This window comes from Notamacropus eugenii, chromosome 5 (assembly GCF_028372415.1).
Source record: "Notamacropus eugenii isolate mMacEug1 chromosome 5, mMacEug1.pri_v2, whole genome shotgun sequence".
In the NCBI taxonomy this organism is placed as follows: domain Eukaryota; kingdom Metazoa; phylum Chordata; class Mammalia; order Diprotodontia; family Macropodidae; genus Notamacropus; species Notamacropus eugenii.
In genome coordinates, this window is record NC_092876.1 from 233,170,965 (window position 1) to 233,193,280 (window position 22,316).

Here is a 22,316-nt window from a genome sequence, read left to right on the forward strand (position 1 = left end):
CATAAGCTTCCCTTCCTTTCTTTTTCATGTTCTTACTCATTATTCGTCTCTTGTTGATCTCTCACAAGATGCTCCATCTCCCTTGTCTGGACGTTTTCACTAGCTGTCCCTAATGTCTGTAAGGCATTACCTCTCCTCTAACTTCCCTGGTGCAACTCACATCTCACCTTCTAAAAGAGGCCCTTCCCCCAGCTGGCTTATATCAGCCCCTGTGAGACTATGTTTGGTATACTCTGGACATGCCGTGGGGGAGTGGGCGATGGGGCGGCCGCATGCACGCACATGTATACAGATAATATACATATAATGCATATATACACACATGTAACATATAGTAGATGTGTGCATATACACTTAGTTATTTACTTAGTCTTCCCCGTTACAGTGTGGGCTCCTTCTTTGTATCCCCAGGGCTTAGCAGTGTGCATAACACGTAGTAAGTGCTTGGTAAATGCCTGTTAGCTGATTCCTCCCATACGTAAGCTTTCTCCCATCCTTTTCCCTGTCTCCTCCCACATGCCTTTGACACATGCAAAGCTCAGATGGATTCATATCTTTCCCTTGAAGAAGAAGGATAGCTTATCTGTGTAGCACTTTAAGGTTTGCAAAGTAATGGGCACATGTCTCCAGGACCCTTCCCTGCTTTAGAAGTAATGTGGCATAGGAATAAAGAGCTGGATCTGGGTCAGAGGACCTGGGTGTGAATCCTGACTCTGCTGTGTCTTGCCTCTATGACCTTAAGTGAATTACTTTACCTTTCTTGGCAGTTTCCCCATATGTTAAAAAAGTAGTTCGGACTTGGCCCTCTCAGGTCCTCCCTGTCCCTTGTTCCTTCTCCATAATCAACAGCAGTATAAGAAAGATTTTTTTTTTAATCGTTGCCTTTTTTGTCCTTTTTACCCCATAGTTCTACCCACACTGCCATCTTCCCTTACTTCGGGAATGGAAAAGTTCCATGACACATTAGAAAATTCCTACAGATCCATTTGAGAACATTTTTTGCATTTTATTATGCTGTTTAAGGAAACTGGCCTGACCATGTCCTTCCAGTTATGGAATCTCTTCTTTAAGAAGAGAAATAATTCAGGCTGTAGTACTTGAGGCATTTTTTTCTCTTTTCCTGAAGACCTGCTGTTCTTATCAACATGATGCTAATTTTAAATGATACATTGAGCCTTGATAGCTGTGCTTCTCTTGATTAGCTTGTTTGTTTTCTGGGCTTCAGTTTATGATCTAAACCCAGAGTCTCTCACTGCTAAGAAATATTTACGGTTTTGGTGTGTGTCAATCATTTTTTCAATTTTATGCTCCAATGATGGAAGGTTTTGTGGGGATGTTTTGAATACTTATTTCTTCATGTCAAATTTAACTTGTTTGCCTGTAAGTTGCATTCTAGATGGATGGGCATTTTCTCCTTTATGAAAACATAGTGTTGCCTGAAGCATAGGAACTGTGTTTAGTGGGTTGTCTCTAATTTCTCTCTTTCTTTCCAGGCAGGCATTCAACCGTCTGTGCTGTTGTACTTTGCTGTATTTCGAGTCATACCTCTCTCACTTATAGGGATGCTGGAGATTAATAAGAAAGTAAGAGCTAGTTTCTAAATTAAGTATGACCTGCAGCAACTGTAAGAATGGGGTACAATAAGCCTTGCTCATTCTCCAGGTGCCACCCCCATTTAATTGTTGCCTCATTAGGTTTTTGTCTAAGCTGTACATTTAAAGAGAAGGGTAAACACTCCTTGACTTGTAGCCAGTGATGACTGGTTGTGGAAAGGAGCAAATCTGTGAGCCTAGCCAGGCACGTAAATAAATTCCCCAGCCAACCAAACATGTCTGCCTATATACCTTTTTTTCCTGCAATACAGCTGATACATAGTAAATCAAATATGTGTCTTCTTCTCCTATACAGTTTTTGCCTGCTCTCATTTGATTTTGGACCCAGCGATATGTGTTTTGTTTTTCAAGGCTCCTTTAGAACAAGAGTCTCTTAGTTTTTAAAAGGAAATTTTGATTGGAAGAAGAACATTCTAATGATCTGAGTGTAACCCTGAGTAGCAGAAAGTCAGGTCCCCCTGCTAACCCTAATGCTAAACCCATTAAAGAGTGTCAGGCAAGAGTCTTCTAAAATCAGAATCAAGGGGATAATAGCATACAGAAAGTGTTTATCTTACATAGATAGTATCTTGTTTGACTAAGGATTGAAAAGTGTTTTGATTTAGAACATAAGTAGCTACATACAGCCTCAGGTGTTGAAATGGCCCCTCTAAATTCCTAGCTCATCTATGAAAGAGGATTGGGAAAGGGCAAGGTATTTTTTTTATTGGAGGTTAGTGACTTTAATGGTAAAAAGGAACAAAACCAATAAGCCAGTCAATGCTATATATACCACTGGGAACCATTGCTTTGGGCCTTATAGGTGATAAGACTCCACAAGGCAAACTGTCGGGGTGATGGATGGGTTTTGAATTTGTTTCAGCTGTATCACATCTAGGCCCTACCCCAACACCATTAGAAATTAAAGTTCTAAGGATATGAAAAATAGTATAGAAGGTTATCACAACCTCAAGATTTGAAGATGACTAGCTTCCAGCCTTAGAGGAAATAGTATTTAGAGCCTTTTAACAGAGCCAGAAGCACATGGAGAGTAGTTTCAGAGCTGTGAATCATAACCAATACGACCCGTGTGCCTCCTAAATAACATTTGAAAATAATGTAGCGTTAAGCACAAACAGCAATATTTGGGAATCCCTAACATGCTCATGACAGCATGTTAATGACCTATGAGAATCTATATAGGAGAGAGTTAGCAGAAATTCATTTACCACCTCCTTGTAGTTCCACAAGCCTCCATGCCTGAACTGCCTTCCTGCCTCCTTCATGGAGCATTTCCTGTTCCTTCCCAGTTATTGGTGCTTTTCCAAGGGCTCTTTGCCTGATCTTTTTCTTGCCCCTTTGCTCCCTTCCTTGAATGATACTTGTCAGTGTACATGTTGTATTCCGTGTTCCTTCAGTAAATTGTAAGATCCTTGAGGGCAAGTCCTGTTTTGTTTTTGTTGTTTTTTCTTGTATTCCCAGCACCTCACATTGTGCCTTGAAGGTAGTTGGACCAGTCTATTTTGTACCAAAAATGCTTTAGAGTGCTAGATTTGGAAAGATAGTCTATGCCACTCCTCACTTTCTGAAGTTGATTAACCCTTCCATTTGTTTTATATATAGATCTTAAGAAGCAGGTGGTGGTGGTTGTGTTAATGAACAAAATAGTATCTTCTAATATTGAGTAATTAATGAAGTATGTTTATCAGAACATTCATTAAAACATGACTAAATGTGGAGAAATGCAAAGATGGGAACAGAATCTTATCTTAATTTAAAAGTGGCTATCTCAAAGTTTATTCTGTTACCTGTATTAGCTTTGTACGTAAGTTAAAAAATTTCACCTGCTCATTAAAAAAAACCAAAACTTTTTTGGCAGCTTGCCTTTAGATTATATGGAATCAATAGTCTTATATTCCCCTAGCATAAATTTCGTTTCATCCTGGATGAGTGGCTATTTCTAATCTGATTTCTGTGTATTAAATTATTCTGTAAGGATTTATTAAGTACCTGCTTAAGTCACATTAAAAATTAAAGCACCAGGAGTAGAGAGATGATTTGAATAGCAAACAGGAACAATTAAGTAGTAGAAGACCCATTTCTAACACATCTGGGTGATGTGTGTACAGATATATATGTGTGTGTGTGTGTGTGTGTACATATGTATCTAGTGGAACATATATATACACATATGCATGTAGAAATAGGTTTTCTGTGTATCATGTATATGTATGTATGTGTATGTTGTATACATATACACACAAATATGTATTTAATTTCCACAAGAGTTATATTTCACACTGGAAATGAGACTCACCAGATTCTTCCATACCATTAAGGGCAAATAATTTTAAGTAAACATAATTAACCTGTAAGGTAGAAATTTATTAATTTCAAACTGTTTTTTGCTGCTGTGGACATTATCCTATGTTGGCCTTTAATTGTTTTAAACGTATAGAATCTAGTTTGTTCGTAGAGAATTTAGCGAGCATTCTCAGAATCCATTGTCAAAACATCCATAGAAATCTAAATCACTGTTCCATTCATTCTGAATTTCCTTGTAAGTTTTGCAGTTGGTGGTTTTGACATGACTGTTTAGAGAAAAAAGACCTGGGCCTCCATAAGGCTGACTGAAAAATCAAACAATATTAGAGATTTGAAGAACAAAAGGATGGGTGAAATTCCAGAATTGGCTGTTTTTCATTTGAATTACTTTTCCAGATCCAGTCTCTCCACCATTGATTAGCTAAATAAAAATCTCTCTTTATAAAGAACATTTTAGCATAAAGAATGGGCACCTGGCAGTACATGCATAGTGGAGTGGTATCCATTAAGAATTAGATGGACAAAATGTATTCATATTTCCATGGAGAATAGGGTTGCTTTTAATGGGTGTGCACAAAGCTCTCTGAGCCAAATGAATGCAGCTGCGTCATTAAGGAGTATGTTCTCCACTCATTGTGCACACGCCGATCCCATTAGTGTTCAGAGCCTTGGACTCCAGTAGTGCACCCCTAATAACACCTCAGCTCTGTAGCTGATTTTCCAGCTCTCTGCTGTCACAGACCTATTATTCCATAGATTACTAAGAAATACTCAATTTTTTTTTAATCCAGAAATTAAAACAACAGACAGCAAGTCTAAGTGAGTAATTTGAATAGTAAACAAGTCTGTCAGAGCAGTGTGATGCATCTGTAGCCACCGTACTGGGTGCAATGTTTTCTCTGGGGTTTCTCACAGGTGAACTCTGCCTTTTCTTCCCAGATTTTTGGGAATGGTGTCACGGATGCCACGATTTCTCATGGAATGTTGATTGTAATGCATAACTCAGGACTGATCAGACTCTATAGCTTCCAGGCCATCACTGAACAGGTAATGAAACATGAAATCTACCACTCTCAAATTAACTTGAGGAAATGAATTGAGGTTGGCTCTTCTTTAATAACAAGCTTTTACATCAAGAGAATAGACACATTATGTGAATTTTGAGTTGAAGAAACTGAGCGACCCCTTAAGAAGCAAATGTAACCTCTAAAATGGTCAGGGGGAAAGGAAAAGGCCCTAATAGAAAATACAAGATGTGTAGATGTTTCCGTTTTTACGCAAGTGATTTTTAAAAACTAAAAACAAAAAAATATTTTTTTCCACATGGTAGAACTAGGTGCTAAAGTTATGGTTTGGTTTTTTGTTTGTTTTTAGTTCATGCAGCAGAAACTTGACCTAGGACGTGCATGCAGATGGGGTGGGACATCTGGAACTGTAGGAGAGTCACCTTTTGGCATTCCTTGTAATATTAAAATCACAGGTATTTTCTTTACATGGTATGTTCTCCATCTTGAAAGAATAAATGGGGAGTACTTATTAATGTTGCTGACCAAAGTGGTTTATTTATACAAATGATAATTGTGAAAATTTTTTAACAGAATGCTTTCCTTACAATCGTCCTACAGGTAGTGCCAGTGTTATTATCTCCATCTTACAGATGTTGACACCAAGAATGAGAGAGATTAAGTGACTTACTTATAGTCAGATAGTAAATGTTTGAGCCAGGACTAGATCCTAAGTCTCCTGCATCCAAGTCCAGCCTACATTCCACTACATCAGAGAATATACATAAATGGTTATCCACCAGATATCTGTGCACTTGTAATATTTCCTCTCCTACTTTTTATAGTTTTCAGAAACTGTAGAACTTTTTGTAGTTTTCAGAACAATGTTTTAGCAAGAATCTCCTAATGCTTCACTACAGTGCAGTCACCTTTAAGGTAATGTACAAAGCCCAGCTAGGCTGTGGTAATGTTAGGAATTGAAAATGGAGAGTAGAGGGATCATGGGTATGGAGAAGGGCTTTTTGTCCTTTCTTGGCTATGATGTTTCCGCTCCATGCCTGCTTTCGTTCTCATTATAATTCCCACAGGACTGTCAACAGCTTGTACCTTCCCTGTTAGGGATCTTCTAACTTCATTTCGACTTGCTAGGCTCCAGGATCTGTCTGTCCTTTGACTTTTCTTAAGCATCCCTGATTACAGAGATGGAAGGGAAATGGCTCCTGAAAAAAAAGATTTTGAAATTCCCTCTGAGGACTGTAGTGACATTTTCAGATACTGTGACTGCTCTTGGCTGAATTCATGCAACTATTAGAAAGCTCCCCATGGCATCACCAGCTGCTAAGGTTGTCTACAATCCTCTTCATGCACATCTCCACACACTGAAAACAAAACCCTTGCAGACCCAGACAGTTTGGCAGGTTTACGGACTTCTTAGATCCTTTGAGGGATCCATGATTTCATTGAATGTGCCAGTCAGTGAAGGGAAACTGTCAAATGGAAATGGAGAGTGTGGATATTCAAGAGTTATTTTATTGGAATTCAGCATAACATTTATTCAGTACCTCCTCTACAAGGAACTGTGTGAGGCACTAGGAGTACAAAAATGAGAAATGACCATCTTTTTCTTCAGGGAGCCTAGGGCAGGCTGGCACAGCATACAGCCTGTCGACTTCTTGCAGCTGATAAAGCAGCCTGTGGGCTGGATGTTGTGCAGGCGTTTTTTGCATTCTCTATATTTTTTAGGGGCCACCTGAAATCCTTTGGGGGGTGCAAGGAGCCCTATGTTGTGTAGGCTTGCTGTAAGGGGACTCTGAATAGTGCATTTTGCTGAAAGATTTGCATTTTTGCAAGCCGCTTGAAATCCTTTGACAGGCTGCAAGCACATAAACAGCCCAAGGTACTGTGCAGGTCTGGCCTAGGGCATAATGACATAGACAAAAATGAGCACCATACAATGTTAAACACAAGACAGGAAAAGGAGAGATCCAGATCAAGTGCTAGGAGAAAATTTGACAAAGGAGAGAAACTTTTAGTTAGGATTAGTTAGTTTTTCTCTGAAATCTGACATCCGACATCATCATTCAGCTGAAGCTGTTCTGTCAAAAGTCGTCAGTGACCTCTTAATTGGCAGATCTAATGTCCTTTTCTTGTCCTTCTCAACCTCTCTTCAGCCTTTAACACTGTTGATCACCCTCTTCTCCTTGACAACTCTTTTCTCTCTAGGTTTTCATGGCACTTTTCTCTCCTGCTTCTCTTCCTACCTGTCTGACCATTCCCTCTGAGTCTCCCTTTATTGGGTTTCTTCCAGGCCTGTTAATCATAATTCCCTAAATAACTCGGCCTGCATCCTTTTCTCATCTCCTTCTATACCATTTCACTTTGTGATCTCATTAACTTCTATTCGTTACCATCTCTTTTGTTGATGGTTTGCATATCTATTTGTCCAGCCCTACCTTCTCTTGAACTCCACTCTTGGATTTCTAATTACCTTTTGGATGTCTAGAACTGGATGTCCTGTTGATATCTTAAATTCAGCATATCCCAAACTGAATTCATTACCTTTACCTTCCTAATCCTCCCTTTTTTTTGACTTCCCTATTACTGTTACAGGTTTCACATCTTCCCAGTCACCCAGGCTTATAACTTACTTGTCATCCTCAACTTCTCACTCTCACCTCCCCAGTAGGCAATTAGTCCTGTAGTTTCTACCTTTGTAACATCTCTGGTACATGCCCTCTTTTTTCTTTGACACTGCTACCACTCTAGCACAGGCCCTCATCACCTCAATCTTAGACTTTTGCATTATCCTATTGGTGGGTCTGCCTGCCTCAAGTCTCACTCCACTCCAGTCCGTCTTCCACTCACTTATCAAAGGGACCTTCCTAAAGCACAAGTCAGACCGCGTTTCCCTCATTTGGTAAACTCAGTTAGTTCCTTATTACTTCCAGAATCAAGTATAAAAAAATCCTCTGTTTAGCTTCTCAATACCTTCATAACCTGGTCCCTGCCTACCTTTCTTATTCCTTGCTTTTTTCTACACACTCCGCCATCCACTGGCCACCTTGCTATTCCTTACATAAGACATTCCATCTCCTGATTCTAAGCATATTCACTGGCTGTCCCCATGCCTAGAATTCTCTCCTAACTCATAACTGCCTTCTAGCATTCTTGACTTTCTTCATGTTTTAGCTAAAATATCATCTTAGAAATGTTTCCCAGCCCTCCTTAACCTTAGTGACTTCACTCTAAGACTGCCCCCAATTCATCCTTTATAGAGTTTGTATATAGTTGTTTATTTGTTTGTGGGGGTGTGGGACATGGTGTTCATCCTTCATTCTGAAAAGGACCAATGACATCAGGAGGGTGATTTCTTGACTTGCAAGTGAATTGGATTTAAGTGAGGCAGAGCTATGCAAAGTCATCAGCCTCACTCTCTCCTCCAGAGTCATCAGAACTAATATGAAAGAGTCAAAGTGCCAAAAAAATCTCAAGAGGCTATAGAACATAGGATAAAATAAATGGAAACAAGTGTAAAGTTTTAAATGTGTGCTTTAAAAAATCAACTTCACAATTGTGGAATGGGGGCGGGGGGTACCACAGCAGACACAGTTCATCTGAAAAATATTTGGAGTTTTAGGGGACTATAGAGCTTAATATGGGTAAGGAGAGTGAAAGGACAGACTAGAAAACTACTGCCATTATAGACTGCAACGAGATAGACACAGAACTCAGGAATGATGATTCGAGTGCATCTGTATTCTGCTCTAGTTAAGCCACAACTAAAGTACTGGGGTCAGTTCTCGATGCCACAATTTAGGAAGGACAAACTGGAGAGTATTTGGAGGAGGGCAACTGTGAAAAGAAAAGCCTTGCATTTATGCCATATAATGACTGGCTGACAGAACCAGAGATAGTAAACCTGGAGAAGATAAGTTTCAGAAAGTTAGGAGATTTGTGGAAACCTCTGATTCACATCTTTGACCACCTAGACATGAGTCTCCTATTCGAAATCATGTCCTCTAACCACAGATATCCCACAAGGCTCTGTTCTGAGCCCTTTTCTTTCTCTATACTACTTCACTTAATGATCTCATTAGCTCCCACGGATATAATGACCATCTCTATGGACATCTACCTGTCCTGCACCTAATCTCTCTGCTGACCTCCAGTACTGCATATCCACTTGCCTTTCAGACATCTCAACCTAGATGACAAGTAAAAACCTTGACATTAACATCTCCAAGACTGAACTCATTATCTTTGTCCCAAATTCCTTTTCTTCCTTACCTTCTCTCTTACTGTAGCATCCTCATTCCCAAGTTCTGGTGTCTCTCTCATTGCAGTCTGTGATGGCAGTAGTTTTCTAGTCTGTCCTTTCACTCTCCTTACCCATATTGAACTCTATAATACCTTAAAACTCCAGATCTTTTTCAGATGAACTGTGTTCTGCTGTAGAGCCGCTTATTTCACAATTGTGAAGTTGATTTTTTTAAGCACATATTTAAGACTTTATATTTGTTTCTATTTATTTTCCTCTTCTTTTATTTCATCCAGTGTTCTATAGTCTGTTGAGATCTTTCAGCATTTTGACTCTGTCATTCAACATATTAGTTATCACTGCCACTTTGGTGTCATCTGGAGATTTGATAAGCATACCATATACCCCTTCATCCAAGACTGATTAAAAAAAGTAAGGTTACACAGCACAGGGCCCCTCCACTGGAGACCTCCTTCCACGTTGCCATCAAACAGTTAATGATCATCATTTGGGTCCAGCCATTTAAACTGTCCCAAATCTTTCCCACAAGAATAACTTAAGAGAGGTAGTTCAAGCCACTTAGGTCTGACATCCAGGCTCAAACCATGGCTTTAAAGAAGGGTTAAAATCACCAGTTTATTGAAAAAATGCTCTAGGAGAAGAATGTTCATATACTGGTAGCACTAAAAAAACTAGGCACTGTACTGTGTCCTGCTAGAAAATGTGAAAAGCTCCATGAATAGATTTCAGAAGATCTGTGAACTTGGGTGGAAAAAATTTTACCTTTATTTTCACTAATCTCTAATTAAAATTTAGCATTTTCTTCAGTTTTAAATTTAAAAAATAAGCCATCATGGACTAGGCTTCACCAGGTTGCCAAGAGGTTCATGACACAAAAAAGGTAAAGGAGAGGTAGAGTGGATAGAGAACAGTCCTTGGAGTCATAAAGACATAAATGCAAGCCCCTCCTCAGACATAAATAGGCTGGGTGACCCTGCCCAAGGCACTGAACCTTTCAAGGCCCCAGACAACTCTTTTAAACAGTGTTCTTCACCTTTTTTATGCATCAAGGAACCCTTTTGTAGTTTGGTGAAGCTGATGATTTTTAAATGCATAAAATGAAATATAGAAGATTACAAAGGTCCCCCGTTATATTGACATAGTTAAGTGAAATATCAAACCAGTTCAAGACTATTAACTTTTAATGTGCACTCCTCACTCTTAGACAAAATTTTTCTCCTTTTTAAGTGTTTTTTAGTAATTACATTTTCTTTATTTTCATACTCATTTTTAAAAATTTTGAGTTCCCAGTTCTCTCCTTCTCTTAAACTCCTCCTCAGTCCATTGAGAGGGTAAGCAGTATGGTATCACAAAATTGTTCTAACAATTGCATTTTAAAAAATGCTGTTACCGCATTTACCGAAAGTGGCTCCTCAGAGACATGATTTATTACCTTATGTGCTTGCTGGACTCTTTGGAATTCTTTGATTCTTTTCCCTTCCTGGTGCACCAGAGTTTCTTGGTACAACTTAATTTGTTGAGCTGTGGTTCACCTTATTCACATAACCTCCCCCTCATTACATTCCACTCAAAGATAGTTAGCTCTAGTTACTTGAAGTTTCTGAGGCCTTTGTGTTTTACCGTCATTCTGATGTAGTTTATGCAGATAATTTTTAAAGATGAGATAACTGGGATACTACCTTCTGTCCAAAGGTGTATTTCCTTTTGCCTTTTTCCTTTGTTATCAATAAACCCCTCTCCAAATTATGCTTTTTCTCTGTGTGGTGACTTTATTGCAATTTTATGTTTCCTTATATGTGGTGACTTTGTTGTAGTTTTGTTTTATTTTATTTTTTCCTGTGAAGGTCTGGACTAGTGATTCCATTGGTGTAGAGAACTCCTTGCAAATAAACCTAGAAGGCAAATAACTAGGTGGCTCAGTGTATGGAGTGTTGGATGTGGAATTAGAAAAACTTGAATTCAAAACCTGCCTCACATCTTTACGAATTGTGTGATATGAAGCCAGTTACTCAACGTTTCTTAACCTTTCTTATCCTCATCTGTATAGTGGGGGTAATAATAGCACTGACTTCTTAGGTTCTGTTGATGAAGTTACTTATGTAACTTGCTTTGTAAACCTCAAAGCCCTACATACTTGCTAGTAACGGAAATGCTGAAACTCTTCTACCAAAACTTATAGATCATTTTTCTGCCATCTCTGGTCTTGTAGCAGGGGTTTTAAAAGTTAATGGTCGTGAACTGATTTGATATTTCACTTAATTAGATCAATGTAATTTGGGACCTTCGTAATCCTCTGTATTTCATTTTGTGTATTTAAAAACCATCAGCTTCACCAAACCACAAAAAGGTTCCTTAAAGCATAAATAAGGTGAAGAACACTGTTTTAAATGAGTTGTGTGGGGCCCTGAGAGGTGCAGTGCCTTGGGCAGGGTCACCCAACCTATTTATGTCTGAGGAGGGGGTTTGCACTTACATCTTTATGACTCCAAGGACTGTTCTCTAACCACTTTGCCTCTCCTTTATCATAACAGAACTTCATAAGAGCTATGTTCAGCAAAAATTTTAAGTTGAAGGCTCTAGGCTGATCTAAAAAACCCATCCTCAGGCTTAAATACTAATTTTCTTGTTGTCCTGTCTCTATAGATACTCCTCCACTGCTCTTTGAAGTGTCTTCCCTGGAGAACACATTTCAGATTGGAGGCTATCCTTGGCACTACATCATCACCCCTAACAAGAAGAAACAAAAAGGCATCTTCCATATTTGTGCACTCAAAGATCATTCCTTGGTACTGGGTGACTTTTGTCCCATCTTCCTAGAATAGACCAGTGTCAGAATTATTCCTGGAGGGTGCTGTGCACAGACGCACACACATACATTCCTGAAAACCATTTCTTGCCACCCCAACCACTGCTCAGCATTTTATCTGCTCACCAACCCCTCAGCAAAGAATATAGTGCCTAATGCCTCTGGGTTTCTTAATGATAGCCCTGGCATGAGCAGCAGAGTTAGGAGGAGAGAGGGTGTTGGGGCAAGGCTTTCTGGCTTCCTCTGTCCTTTCTGTTTCTTGCCTCCCAGAGCAAAGTGTAGGTGCCCAGCCCTTTGCATTTTTAAGAACATACTTTTGTTAAATCAGGTGTGCAGGGGCAGATTCCAAAGGGAACTTCTTTACTGCTTGGATTTATTCCTTTTAAAAATCATTCAGATAGCACTTGTTTTGATATTTTTTCTTTCCTCCTCCCTTCCTCCCACATGATATCAGTGCTGTAGTAAATTGTTTTTATTTGCAGAACCTTTTTGATGTTTAATGACTTCTGCCTAGGACTCATCATTCTTCATGTTTTCCAACCTTCAAGAATGTTATGCACATTCACATACTAGACAGTGACTTTGACAGGAAAGATGGTGTTGCTCCATTTTACACATGAGAAAATAACAACAGTTAAACATCTTGGGCAAAGCACCAAATTTAATTGGTGTCCTGCTGGGATGGATTCCAGGCGTTTCTGGCTCATCCGAGGGCATGTTTATATGGAGCATACCTACTCTTAGTACAGTGGTCAAGTGTAATACAATGGGAGAAAATGTTCCAGAAAGTATCAGATACATGACTCAAATAGAGCTGTGTAGCTAGGATTTCCTGACGTTTAGTTTAGGTAATTATTAATCACCATCATAATAATAATTGCTGAGTGGCAGCCTAGCACGGTGGAAAGGAAGCCAGCCTTAGAGTTTGAAAGATCTGGATCAAGCCCCACCTCTGACACATACTTGCTTTATGAACCTGGTCAAGACGCCTTTTCCCTTAGTGCTCCAAGTAACTGCAGACTATAAATTATGGAAGAGATGCTAGCTTCCCTGTACTGAGCAAGGCACTGGTAGGTGGGGTGAACAGTTGGGAATTCACATTTATATAGAACTCTGAGGCCTGGTAAAGCAATTTATATACACTATCCCATTTGGTTACTCTTTTTGTGTTACACAATCTTCTAACAATGTTGCCAGTAGAATCCATTATTATAATCTCTGAAAAACTGTCATGGCTACCTATACCTCAATGAAAGATACACAGGGTTTCATTTTTGCTCTTGTTTTTTTTCAGTCCATTTTATACTTACTTGAAATGTTTTACTTAGTATGTGAAATATATATACACATAAACTACAGAGTAAATAATCTGGAATTTCTCCAGTTTGGGTTGTGGTTCCCATCCCCACCCCCCCAAGTTTGGAACCGCACATTAATCCCGGTTCTGCCACCAATGTCCCTTCTTTTCCATGTGACTTTCACTTATGATAACTGCTCATTATTTGTTGGACAGCTCTCTTCTGACATGTAGCAATTGATCTGTGAGCATGAATGTAATTGTGAATATAATTCTATAAGTTATTGCTCTTTCCCCTAACTTCTCTCTTCCAATTTTAGGCAAAAAATGGGATCCAAGAAATGAACTGTTGTTCACTAGAATCTGACTGGATATATTTCCATCCTGATGCCTCTGGGAGAATAATTCATGTGGGTCCAAATCAGGTCAAGTAAGTATTGTCTTAGTCATTGAAGAGTTATAAAGAGAGCTTTACATAGCATTTATTGGCATCTCTGTTTTTATGAGGTAACTATTGAGGAGGCTGTAGAAATAATTAGAGTTGGTGTTAGGTTAACTAGCATATGCAAGAGACAGGCCTCAGGAAAGCTTGAGTGTATTCCGTGAGCCTCCCTCTTTTTCATCCCATTCTGCAAATGTTTGAACAAACTGTTTTGCTCTGTAGTTTTGCCCCTCCCTTTTCAGTTGCCATTTATGTGTGATCTTCCCCATTAGAAAGTAAGCTCCTTGAGGAGAAGGGTTGTCTTTTCTTTTGTATGTCTAACACAGAAGTGCTTCTTCTTGTTGTTTTCTCCTCTTTGACAATGAGCCTGCTTTTCTCCTTGTAAATAAGAGCTTGTGAGAGAGGACTGTTTAACTGTGCCTCTCCCCGACAGCAATTAATCTCACTTCATTGTGCTAAAAAGTGAAAATAAGCAAATAAACATGATTTTGTTCTATAACTGGAGGGGAAAGCGCATATTGGCCCAAAGAAAGAACAGTTTTGTTTTTATTTGGGAGGGACCCTTTTCTGTAATGTGCTCTTGCTTTCTGGGCCCAACACACACTCTACCCAAAGCTTTAAAATGGATGACTATTTGCCCACTTCTCCTTGGCAAGTGAAAAATATCCCTAATGGTAATTAGATTGAAATTAAGAAGGGAAATAAGCTCACGCTGATTGCTTACTGCTGTTCCACATCCTTTAGGCTAACTTCGCTGCCTCTCTTTGTCTTCTAAAAGATGGGAGAAGAGGTGCAATAAGGGAAAAAATAGGGCAACGAGCTTTTCTTTCTCATGGTCACGCTGGGGTCCCATGAGATATATTACCTCTTATTCTTTGTTATCAGTTTGTTTAAAATGAATTTGTGCTGGAGGTGAAGACATGTAAAGCCCATAGGCCTCTTCTAGGTTTTAAGAAGTTGCCAGTAATTCCGTGTGATTAGTTAGGATGTCGTTGTGGTTGTAGTTGTTGTAGTGACAGTAGTTAACAATTATCATCATCAAAATAGTAATAATAACAGTTAGGATTTATGCAGAGCACTCTAATAGGTTATCTCATGTGATCTTCTCAACACAGCTTCATTTTTACTGCTGAAAAAGCTAATCCGGAGTGTCTTGCTCAGGGTCACACAGGTAGTCAGTGTCCGAGGCACGCTTTGAACTCAGGACTTCCTCACTCCAGCTCTATCTATTCTTATCCAGTATCAGTTTCTTCCTCCTGTCTCTTATTCTGTCCCTTTGGCATAGTTCTTTGGAATTTCATTAGTGGTTATGGAAATTTAATTTTGTTGATGTTGTTACTTGATCAGCTCTATGTGTGAATCTACCCGCACCAGAGGTTCACAGACTTATTTAGCTTGTTGTGCCCTTCTTAAAAAAACAATTACTGAGCACCTCCCTCAAAATCCTTAACTCTTTAACCATTTTTTAAAAAATTTGCATCATTTAAAAGTGTATAATTTTTAAATTATGTTTATATTTATTTATTAAATTATATCTAAATAATATATTTACTCTTAATCAAATTAATTAATGTGTTCATATATTTATTTATGTATCTTAATATTGTATAGATAAGTTACATTAAAAATTTATATTTATTAGATTATTAATTTTATAATATAAATAATATAACAAATAAATATACTATCAAATTATATTTAAATAAATAATTAGGTTTAAATTGTTTTGAAATTAATAATTTATTCTAAATTTGTGGGGGGGTTTCTGCATTGAAATTTTCATGAGCAGTATTGCATGATGTGACCATATAGTATTTGTACTGTAAACAAGTCAGTACACATACATATTCCTGCCAGTGCATGTTGGACTTCTTGACAATGCAGGACACACTCACCTGCCAACACTTGTTTGTTAAGACCTGTCAATGAACTTGACCGCTGATTGGTTATGATTTGCATTTTTGTGTGTTTATTTGGAGAATAATGTAGTCACTACAACTTTAACTCTGTTACACAACAGATGAAACATGTACAAATGGTTTTTCAAATTTTTCTTCTTTTCTTTCCTTATGCTTCCACTGTCCCCTTATTTTTATTTATTGCCCCCCCCCCAATTCCACCCAAGGCTACTACTGCCCCATTGGATCGTTCCAGCGCCCCCCAGGGTATGATATCGCACACTTTGGGAACCTTGACTTTGCATGTAACCAACCCTCAGGAAAAAAAAAAAGCAATAAGTCAGGTACAGTTTAAACACTGTCCATTTACTTTGACATAAAGTACTTAAAAAACAAGCCCCTCTAATTCAATTTAGTTACTATTTCAGTCATGTTTTAAACTTAATCTATTAGTGTCATTCATACAGATCTCACTTTATTTGCAAATCCCTAAGAAGTAAATCCTCAAAAATCCTTTACAGTGCCATCATCAAACCAGAAAATCTTAGGCGAAATAGAAATACAATTTTCAGAGTAGATTTTTCTCACCTCAGTTTGGCAAATTCCTCAATTATGTATACTATTTTTGCTGCATTTTCCAAATATTTCAGCAGCATGTACTACTTTAACTCCTTCCTTTTCCTATTTAGTATTTGTTAGACTTTAAAATATTGGGGGGTGTAGGGGAATGAACATATCTGTGACTATGTTACAAAAGGAACCAGGAAGAACTATAATCAGTTTGATGTTTTTACTGTGATCTTCATTTGCTGACCTAAATTAATTTTGGCACTTGGGTAAGGTCTTAGAATTTTGTGATTCTTTTTTTTTTCCTCTTCAGAATCTTGAAACTAAAAGAAATAGAAAATAACAAGACCCAACATCAGGTTGCTGAAGATTTTGTCATTGTGGCTGACAGGGAGGAAAAAGTAAGGCAACAGTACTATAAAATTCTTTGTATAGCACTGTCTTTTATATTGAAATATCATATTATTATATGCATATGAGTATGGCCAAAAAGATAAGAGTATGGCTTGTAGACCTTTCCATACTAATTTTTTAAAAAATCTGTCCTTTGGATTTTAGACATGAATATTTAGTATATGCATAGGTGTAATTTAGAAGGTAATTATAGTGACTTCATCTTTTACTCGTGATTTGTTTCTTTTGTTTGTTTGTTTTCACTGCTAAACATCTGCCCTTCATATCCTATTGTTATTTTTTTATTTTTGGGTGACCTTAGGGTTAGAGGTTTTCAAGAGCCACATAGTTAGGTGTGGCCCCAGAGGGTCCTGTTCCTTTCACTTGTCATACACACTTAAGTGGTGTTTTGAGGAACTTCCAGAAAGGAGCAGCAAAATGTAAATACACTTTACCTGTATTGTGCTATACCTGTGGCCAGAAACTCTGGATTCCCTGAGGCTTTTTTAGGGGATCTGTGAGGTCAAAATTGTTTTTGTAATAATAATAAGACATTTCAATTTCTAATATGGTAAACTCTGCATTTCCAGTGTAGTAAATATTTAGTAAATATTGGCAGATATTACATATACAAACAAAAGCTCTTTGGGGCATCCTGAATGATTGTAAAAGTATAAAGGAGTCCTGAGAAGCGAAAATTTTGAAAATCACTGTGATAGACTAATGCATAAGAAAAACAGATCAGTGATGAGCCCATCATATAAACCCTTTTCTTGTGGTAGTCATTCCCTTGCTGGCAAGGAACTTGTAATGGTGGGTTGCAAAACAGAAAAACATCTGTAAACTCTTGAATTATTCACTTTTTCATATGAAATATATGAGTGGGAAAAACCTGAATTCTGTGTTTTGTTGATTGAAAATATTGTTGCTTATTGAATACAGTGTGGAGGTATGAGTTTATTTTTCTGAATGCAGATTGATATTGTTATCTATTCAGTACACATATCAAAAGTCTGTCATATCTGTTTCTTTCTCTGAAATCTTAGACCAAAAGCTTGTTAACTGTTACAGCTTCTGGACGAGTGGTGAAAAAACGTTTTAATCTGTTGGATGATGATCCAGAACAAGAGGTAGGAATTTAACCATAGGTGATGAATGGAAGCAGTTTATTATAACATAATAATTTTATAAATACATGCATGTCCCTCGTGTCAATAGGCCAGGCCTGATCAGGTCAGTCTGGTACCTCAGGTTCAGTATTGGAATGAAATGAAGCACATGTAATCCATCTGATAGTTAACAAACAGAGGTTTACTTGGCCATTAAGGAAGAAGGACATTAAGAGCAAGGAAAAGATCTTCTGTGGAAGAGACAACATTGACTCAGTTGAGCACAGCTTCCCTTACTCTGTGTTGCCTGTGGTGGTTCAACAGTTAAGGGGAATCTTATGAAACTCCTTATGGCTTCTTTTTTTGGGGGGGAAGGGTTGCTTTTATATGACCAGGAAGCACATCAGCAGGCCAAGCCTAAGTCTCTTGAACCAATAAAATCTCCAGGATAGCTTTAAAGGAAAAGAGGCTGGGGTTGCTAGGATATATTTTCCCTGACACACTTAGAAAAATCAGAAAGGATCTAAGTTGGAACCTGATGATTTAGTATAGTTTGCCTTACTGTTTTCTTGTTTTGCTTGTTTACTTGTTCTAAATGCAGCGATGTCAACAGTGTGGGGAAAGGTTGTCTTTCTGGTGCTTTAGGTCAGTGTAGTCTCTGGTCTGTGTTTAGTATGGCCAACTGGAAAATAGTACATTTTTTCCCTTTTCTTTAGAGAAATGTCCAAGTTTCTTTTCAAGTCTATTTCCAGTTGATAAAGTATTCTAAAGGTTTTGCTTAAATCAAGATAACATAAGTGGGAGGAATGACTAATACACCTACCAACAGAATCAAAATGCAAAAAAAAGCATCTCAGACCAGAAGAATGGGCCAAAGTGAAAAGAGTAGGTTGAATTTTTCTAAATTTAAACTCTGACACTTAGATTTAAAAATCAGCCCAAATAGAAGCCTAGTTTGATTCATCTGAAAGGAATTTAGTTGACTTCAAGGAATTTTCAAAGGGGTTTCAGTTGACCTCAAGCTCAGTATTAGCCAACAGTGTCAAATAGCTTCCAGAAAAACTAATGCAGTCTTAAACTACATTAATAATAGGGTATATCTGTCAGAGGAAGTAATATCCTACTGGTCAGACCAAATCTGGAGCATTGTGTTCAGTTCTAGACACCATATTTTAAGAGGGACACTGACAAACTGGGATTAGTACAGAGGCAGGTTATCAGTGTAGTGAAGAATCTAGAAACTATATTATACAAGAAACAGTTGAAGGAACTAGAGTGGTTTTACATGGGGAAAATGAGAGCAAGGGGAAATGCATGATATTTAACTTTAAATATTTGAAGAGCTATCTTCTGAAAGGGAATTGGTTTTATCTGGTATAAGAGAAGCAGGACCAGTGATGGGGGGAATGTATGTGTGTATATTATATTTCATAAAATACATACATGTATGTGTGGCTCACTATAAGATGTAATTTTCTAACAGAGCTGCTAAAAAAGTGGAATGGGTAGCTTTATGACCAGCAGTTGATGAAGGATGACAAGTTTGGTGGTCACAAAGCTACCCATTCCATATTTAGCTAGATACCACTACCAAAATATTGAGGTATATATAAACTACTCTGTTCCTTCCATAGCTTGCTCTTGTTTATCTGCCTTCAACACAGAGAAATCTTATTATTTTCCTGCTGAAATGCACAGGGAATAGTGAGATCATCTCCTGAGATCATCAGGACCTTGACAAGGTGCTACTTAACTATTAAAGATCTTGTGGTTATGATCTGTTACTTGATGCTGGCATAGGTATGCCTGCACACCCTACCTCTCTCCCTCCTGCCTGTCCTTCCTCCTTATTTTTCATAAGAAACAGAATACTTTAAACATGAACACAGAGATTACGTCTAAATAACCAGAGTTATTCTTCTCCCTTTCACATCATCCATCCCCATTCTGCCATCAAGACTTTCAAAATTGTGGACTATGAAGATGAGTTGGATTTGCTCTCTGTGGTGGCAGTTACTCAGCTGGACACTGAGGGGAAAGCTCACCTGGATTTCCACTGTAATGAACATGGGACATTACTCAAGAGCATTCCATTAGTGGAGTCATGGGATGTGGTGAGTAAAGACCACTAAAGCAAGCCTCAGAACCTCTCTGTAATCTGACATTTATGGCAGGGTGTGTCTGGCACTGTGCTGCATTCAAACCAGATTCTCTACAACTATTAATGAAAACATGAACAGGATCTAAAATCCTGCAGGAAGAATATAATGAATACCTTTTCCTCAACAGGGGACCCATTCCTAAAAGGAGAGTCATATTTTTTCTCTCTCACCCAACATCTGATTTTCTGGTCCCTCACATTATCACCTGTCTTTTCTCTGTTCTCCATTCTGTTTGGTTTTATTTAAAATAGTAGCATTTTGAGACAGGGACTTTGACCATCTCTATGTTGTGTTTGATGGCTTTCCTGTGGTGGTGATCTATGCTTCTATGAAGGTTGAAAATGATGTCGTTTCCCCTGCATCTTGGTTGCTGCTAAGTACATATTTGAATGGCAGCTTACAGAAAGAGTGTTTCACTGTAATTCAGAAGATCTGTGTTGAGTACTGGCATCACCACTTGGTAGCTGCGTGACCCTTGGACAAGTCACTTCAACAAGGAGCAGTCTGAATTTCCTCATCCCTGAAATGGAAAAACCTTCTTTGTCTACCTCATAGGATGGCTGTAATAACCAAGCAGAATAATTTATATGAAGAGCATTGTAAACTACAGTTATCTCTACCACATCACAACTTTCCCCATCATGGTTTCAGTATATCTCAGGGCTGCACAAGAAATTAAATGGGAATTTTTGGAGAGTTTTGTGGAAGTCACAAATGCCAGCAGATGACACAGAAAAAGTTTAGAAACTCAGAAATATATTAAATATATGTGTAATATAATATCAACATATTTTATCTTTTAATAAAATAATTCAGACTTCTTCTTTGGTACAAAGAGAGGGCCAAATAATTTTACACGGATTTTCCAGATCATGGGAGCATCACACCATTAACTCCCATGATGTGGAAGGGATTATTGTATATAATATGCAGTAAGTTCTTACATAAATACTTGTTGGATCAGATTGTTGGGTATGTAATTACATTTGATATTCTGTCCATTGGTCTCTTCTGTTGAGATTTTAATGGAAAGATATTTTGTGGAACTTTAAAAGTAGGGCTATGTCAAGTGAAGTTTCCATCTGTGGTTGTTTTCTCGATTACAGACATACAGCCATGAAGTTTACTTCGACAGAGACCTAGTTTTGCACATAGAACAGAAACCCAACAGAGTCTTCAGCTGCTATGTTTATCAGATGGTATGTGATGCTGTGGAAGAAGATGAAAACATGAGCAGTTGTTAAAAAACATGGACAAAAAGATTTTGATAATAATGGTGCTGATGATAATAGTCATGATGGGGTAAGGAATGGAGGGCAACTTTAGTCTTTGTGTTGTTGCTCCTGAAACTTTTGACAAAGTACTGAGCTGTGGTTAAGCCCAGATTTGGGCTGAAGTTCTAGCTGACTTTCTTGCGTTATGAGCCCAGTTTTTATTCTTTCCTTGGTGGCATCTAGAGGAAAGAATATCTATGGCAGGAAGAAATGCTGTACCCCTCTGTGCTCTCATACATGCCACTTACCATCCCAGCATCTCTTATGCCACCATATTGCCCCAGTGGAACCAAAAGAGGCACATCCCAGAGCAGAGCAGGAAGAACCCAGCAGCCCAGCAGTCAGATGCAGGCTGGATTCTTGCCATCTGCATAGTTCAAACCCTAATGCTTTTCTGAAAAGATCTTGTAGAGAAAGCAAAACAAAGCTCCCAATGATATAGAAACTATGTTCCCCAATCTCCCTTCTGCTTTCCACCCTTCTGTCCTTCCCCCAGTACAAGCAAAATATAGAAATGATAGAGGATACCTCTTCTAACCTCTGTGCCCTCAGATGGGAGAGGTTGATAGCTATGGGTAAAGACTTATTTTTGAGCCAAAAATGTCTGTTAATCAGGATTTTTTTTTTTAAGTTTTACATTAGTCTTATAGGAACTGTATTTGTATACATTATCAGGATTAGGTGCTAGTTCACTTACACACTCTTTGTAGTGTTTGTTTCCCACAGGGTGCTGGTTTTTTATTTTATAAACTGATCTGACAAGTTTTATTATAAATCTACATTTGGAGAAGGGTCTCTTTGTTTCTGATCATATAGCCAAGTCTAATATTGATGAACACATTGTAAAATGTTGCTGTCACAGATGGAACGGTTGGACCTGGGCTCTCCCCACATTTGGAGAATCATCCTCTGCCCTTATTTTGTCAGAATCCTTTTGTAAATAACTGCTTCATACTGATGCAGTTGATTGGATATGCCCTTCATAATGGCAGCTCTTTTTACTTCAGATGTTATATATGAAAGTCCAGGAATTATCACAACTGATCTGGGTAAGTTCCTTAATATAGCTGGAGAAAATGAGCCTTCTGTCAAGTTTTTGTGTTGAGATAGTGGAGCATTCATCCTTCTTTGTCACAACAGATCCAAATCAGGTCATTGGAGGTCACCA

The 22,316-nt window shown here is 38.2% G+C and overlaps 1 protein-coding gene across 3 annotated transcripts in view; it reads left to right on the forward strand.

The window, feature by feature from the left end:
* DCAF17 (DDB1 and CUL4 associated factor 17) overlaps positions 1 to 21,488 on the forward strand; it is a 32,199-nt gene extending 10,711 nt beyond the window's left edge. For all 3 annotated transcript variants that reach the window (XM_072612297.1, XM_072612298.1, XM_072612299.1), the window contains exons 7-15: positions 1,494 to 1,583; positions 4,857 to 4,964; positions 5,292 to 5,397; positions 11,844 to 11,986; positions 13,624 to 13,733; positions 16,524 to 16,611; positions 17,650 to 17,733; positions 19,671 to 19,826; positions 20,981 to 21,488. In XM_072612297.1, the coding sequence (XP_072468398.1) occupies positions 1,494 to 1,583; positions 4,857 to 4,964; positions 5,292 to 5,397; positions 11,844 to 11,986; positions 13,624 to 13,733; positions 16,524 to 16,611; positions 17,650 to 17,733; positions 19,671 to 19,826; positions 20,981 to 21,118 (1,023 nt within the window). In that variant the 3' untranslated portion in view covers positions 21,119 to 21,488. The remainder of the gene's footprint in view (positions 1 to 1,493; positions 1,584 to 4,856; positions 4,965 to 5,291; positions 5,398 to 11,843; positions 11,987 to 13,623; positions 13,734 to 16,523; positions 16,612 to 17,649; positions 17,734 to 19,670; positions 19,827 to 20,980) is intronic.
* The last annotated feature ends 828 nt before the right edge of the window (positions 21,489 to 22,316 follow it).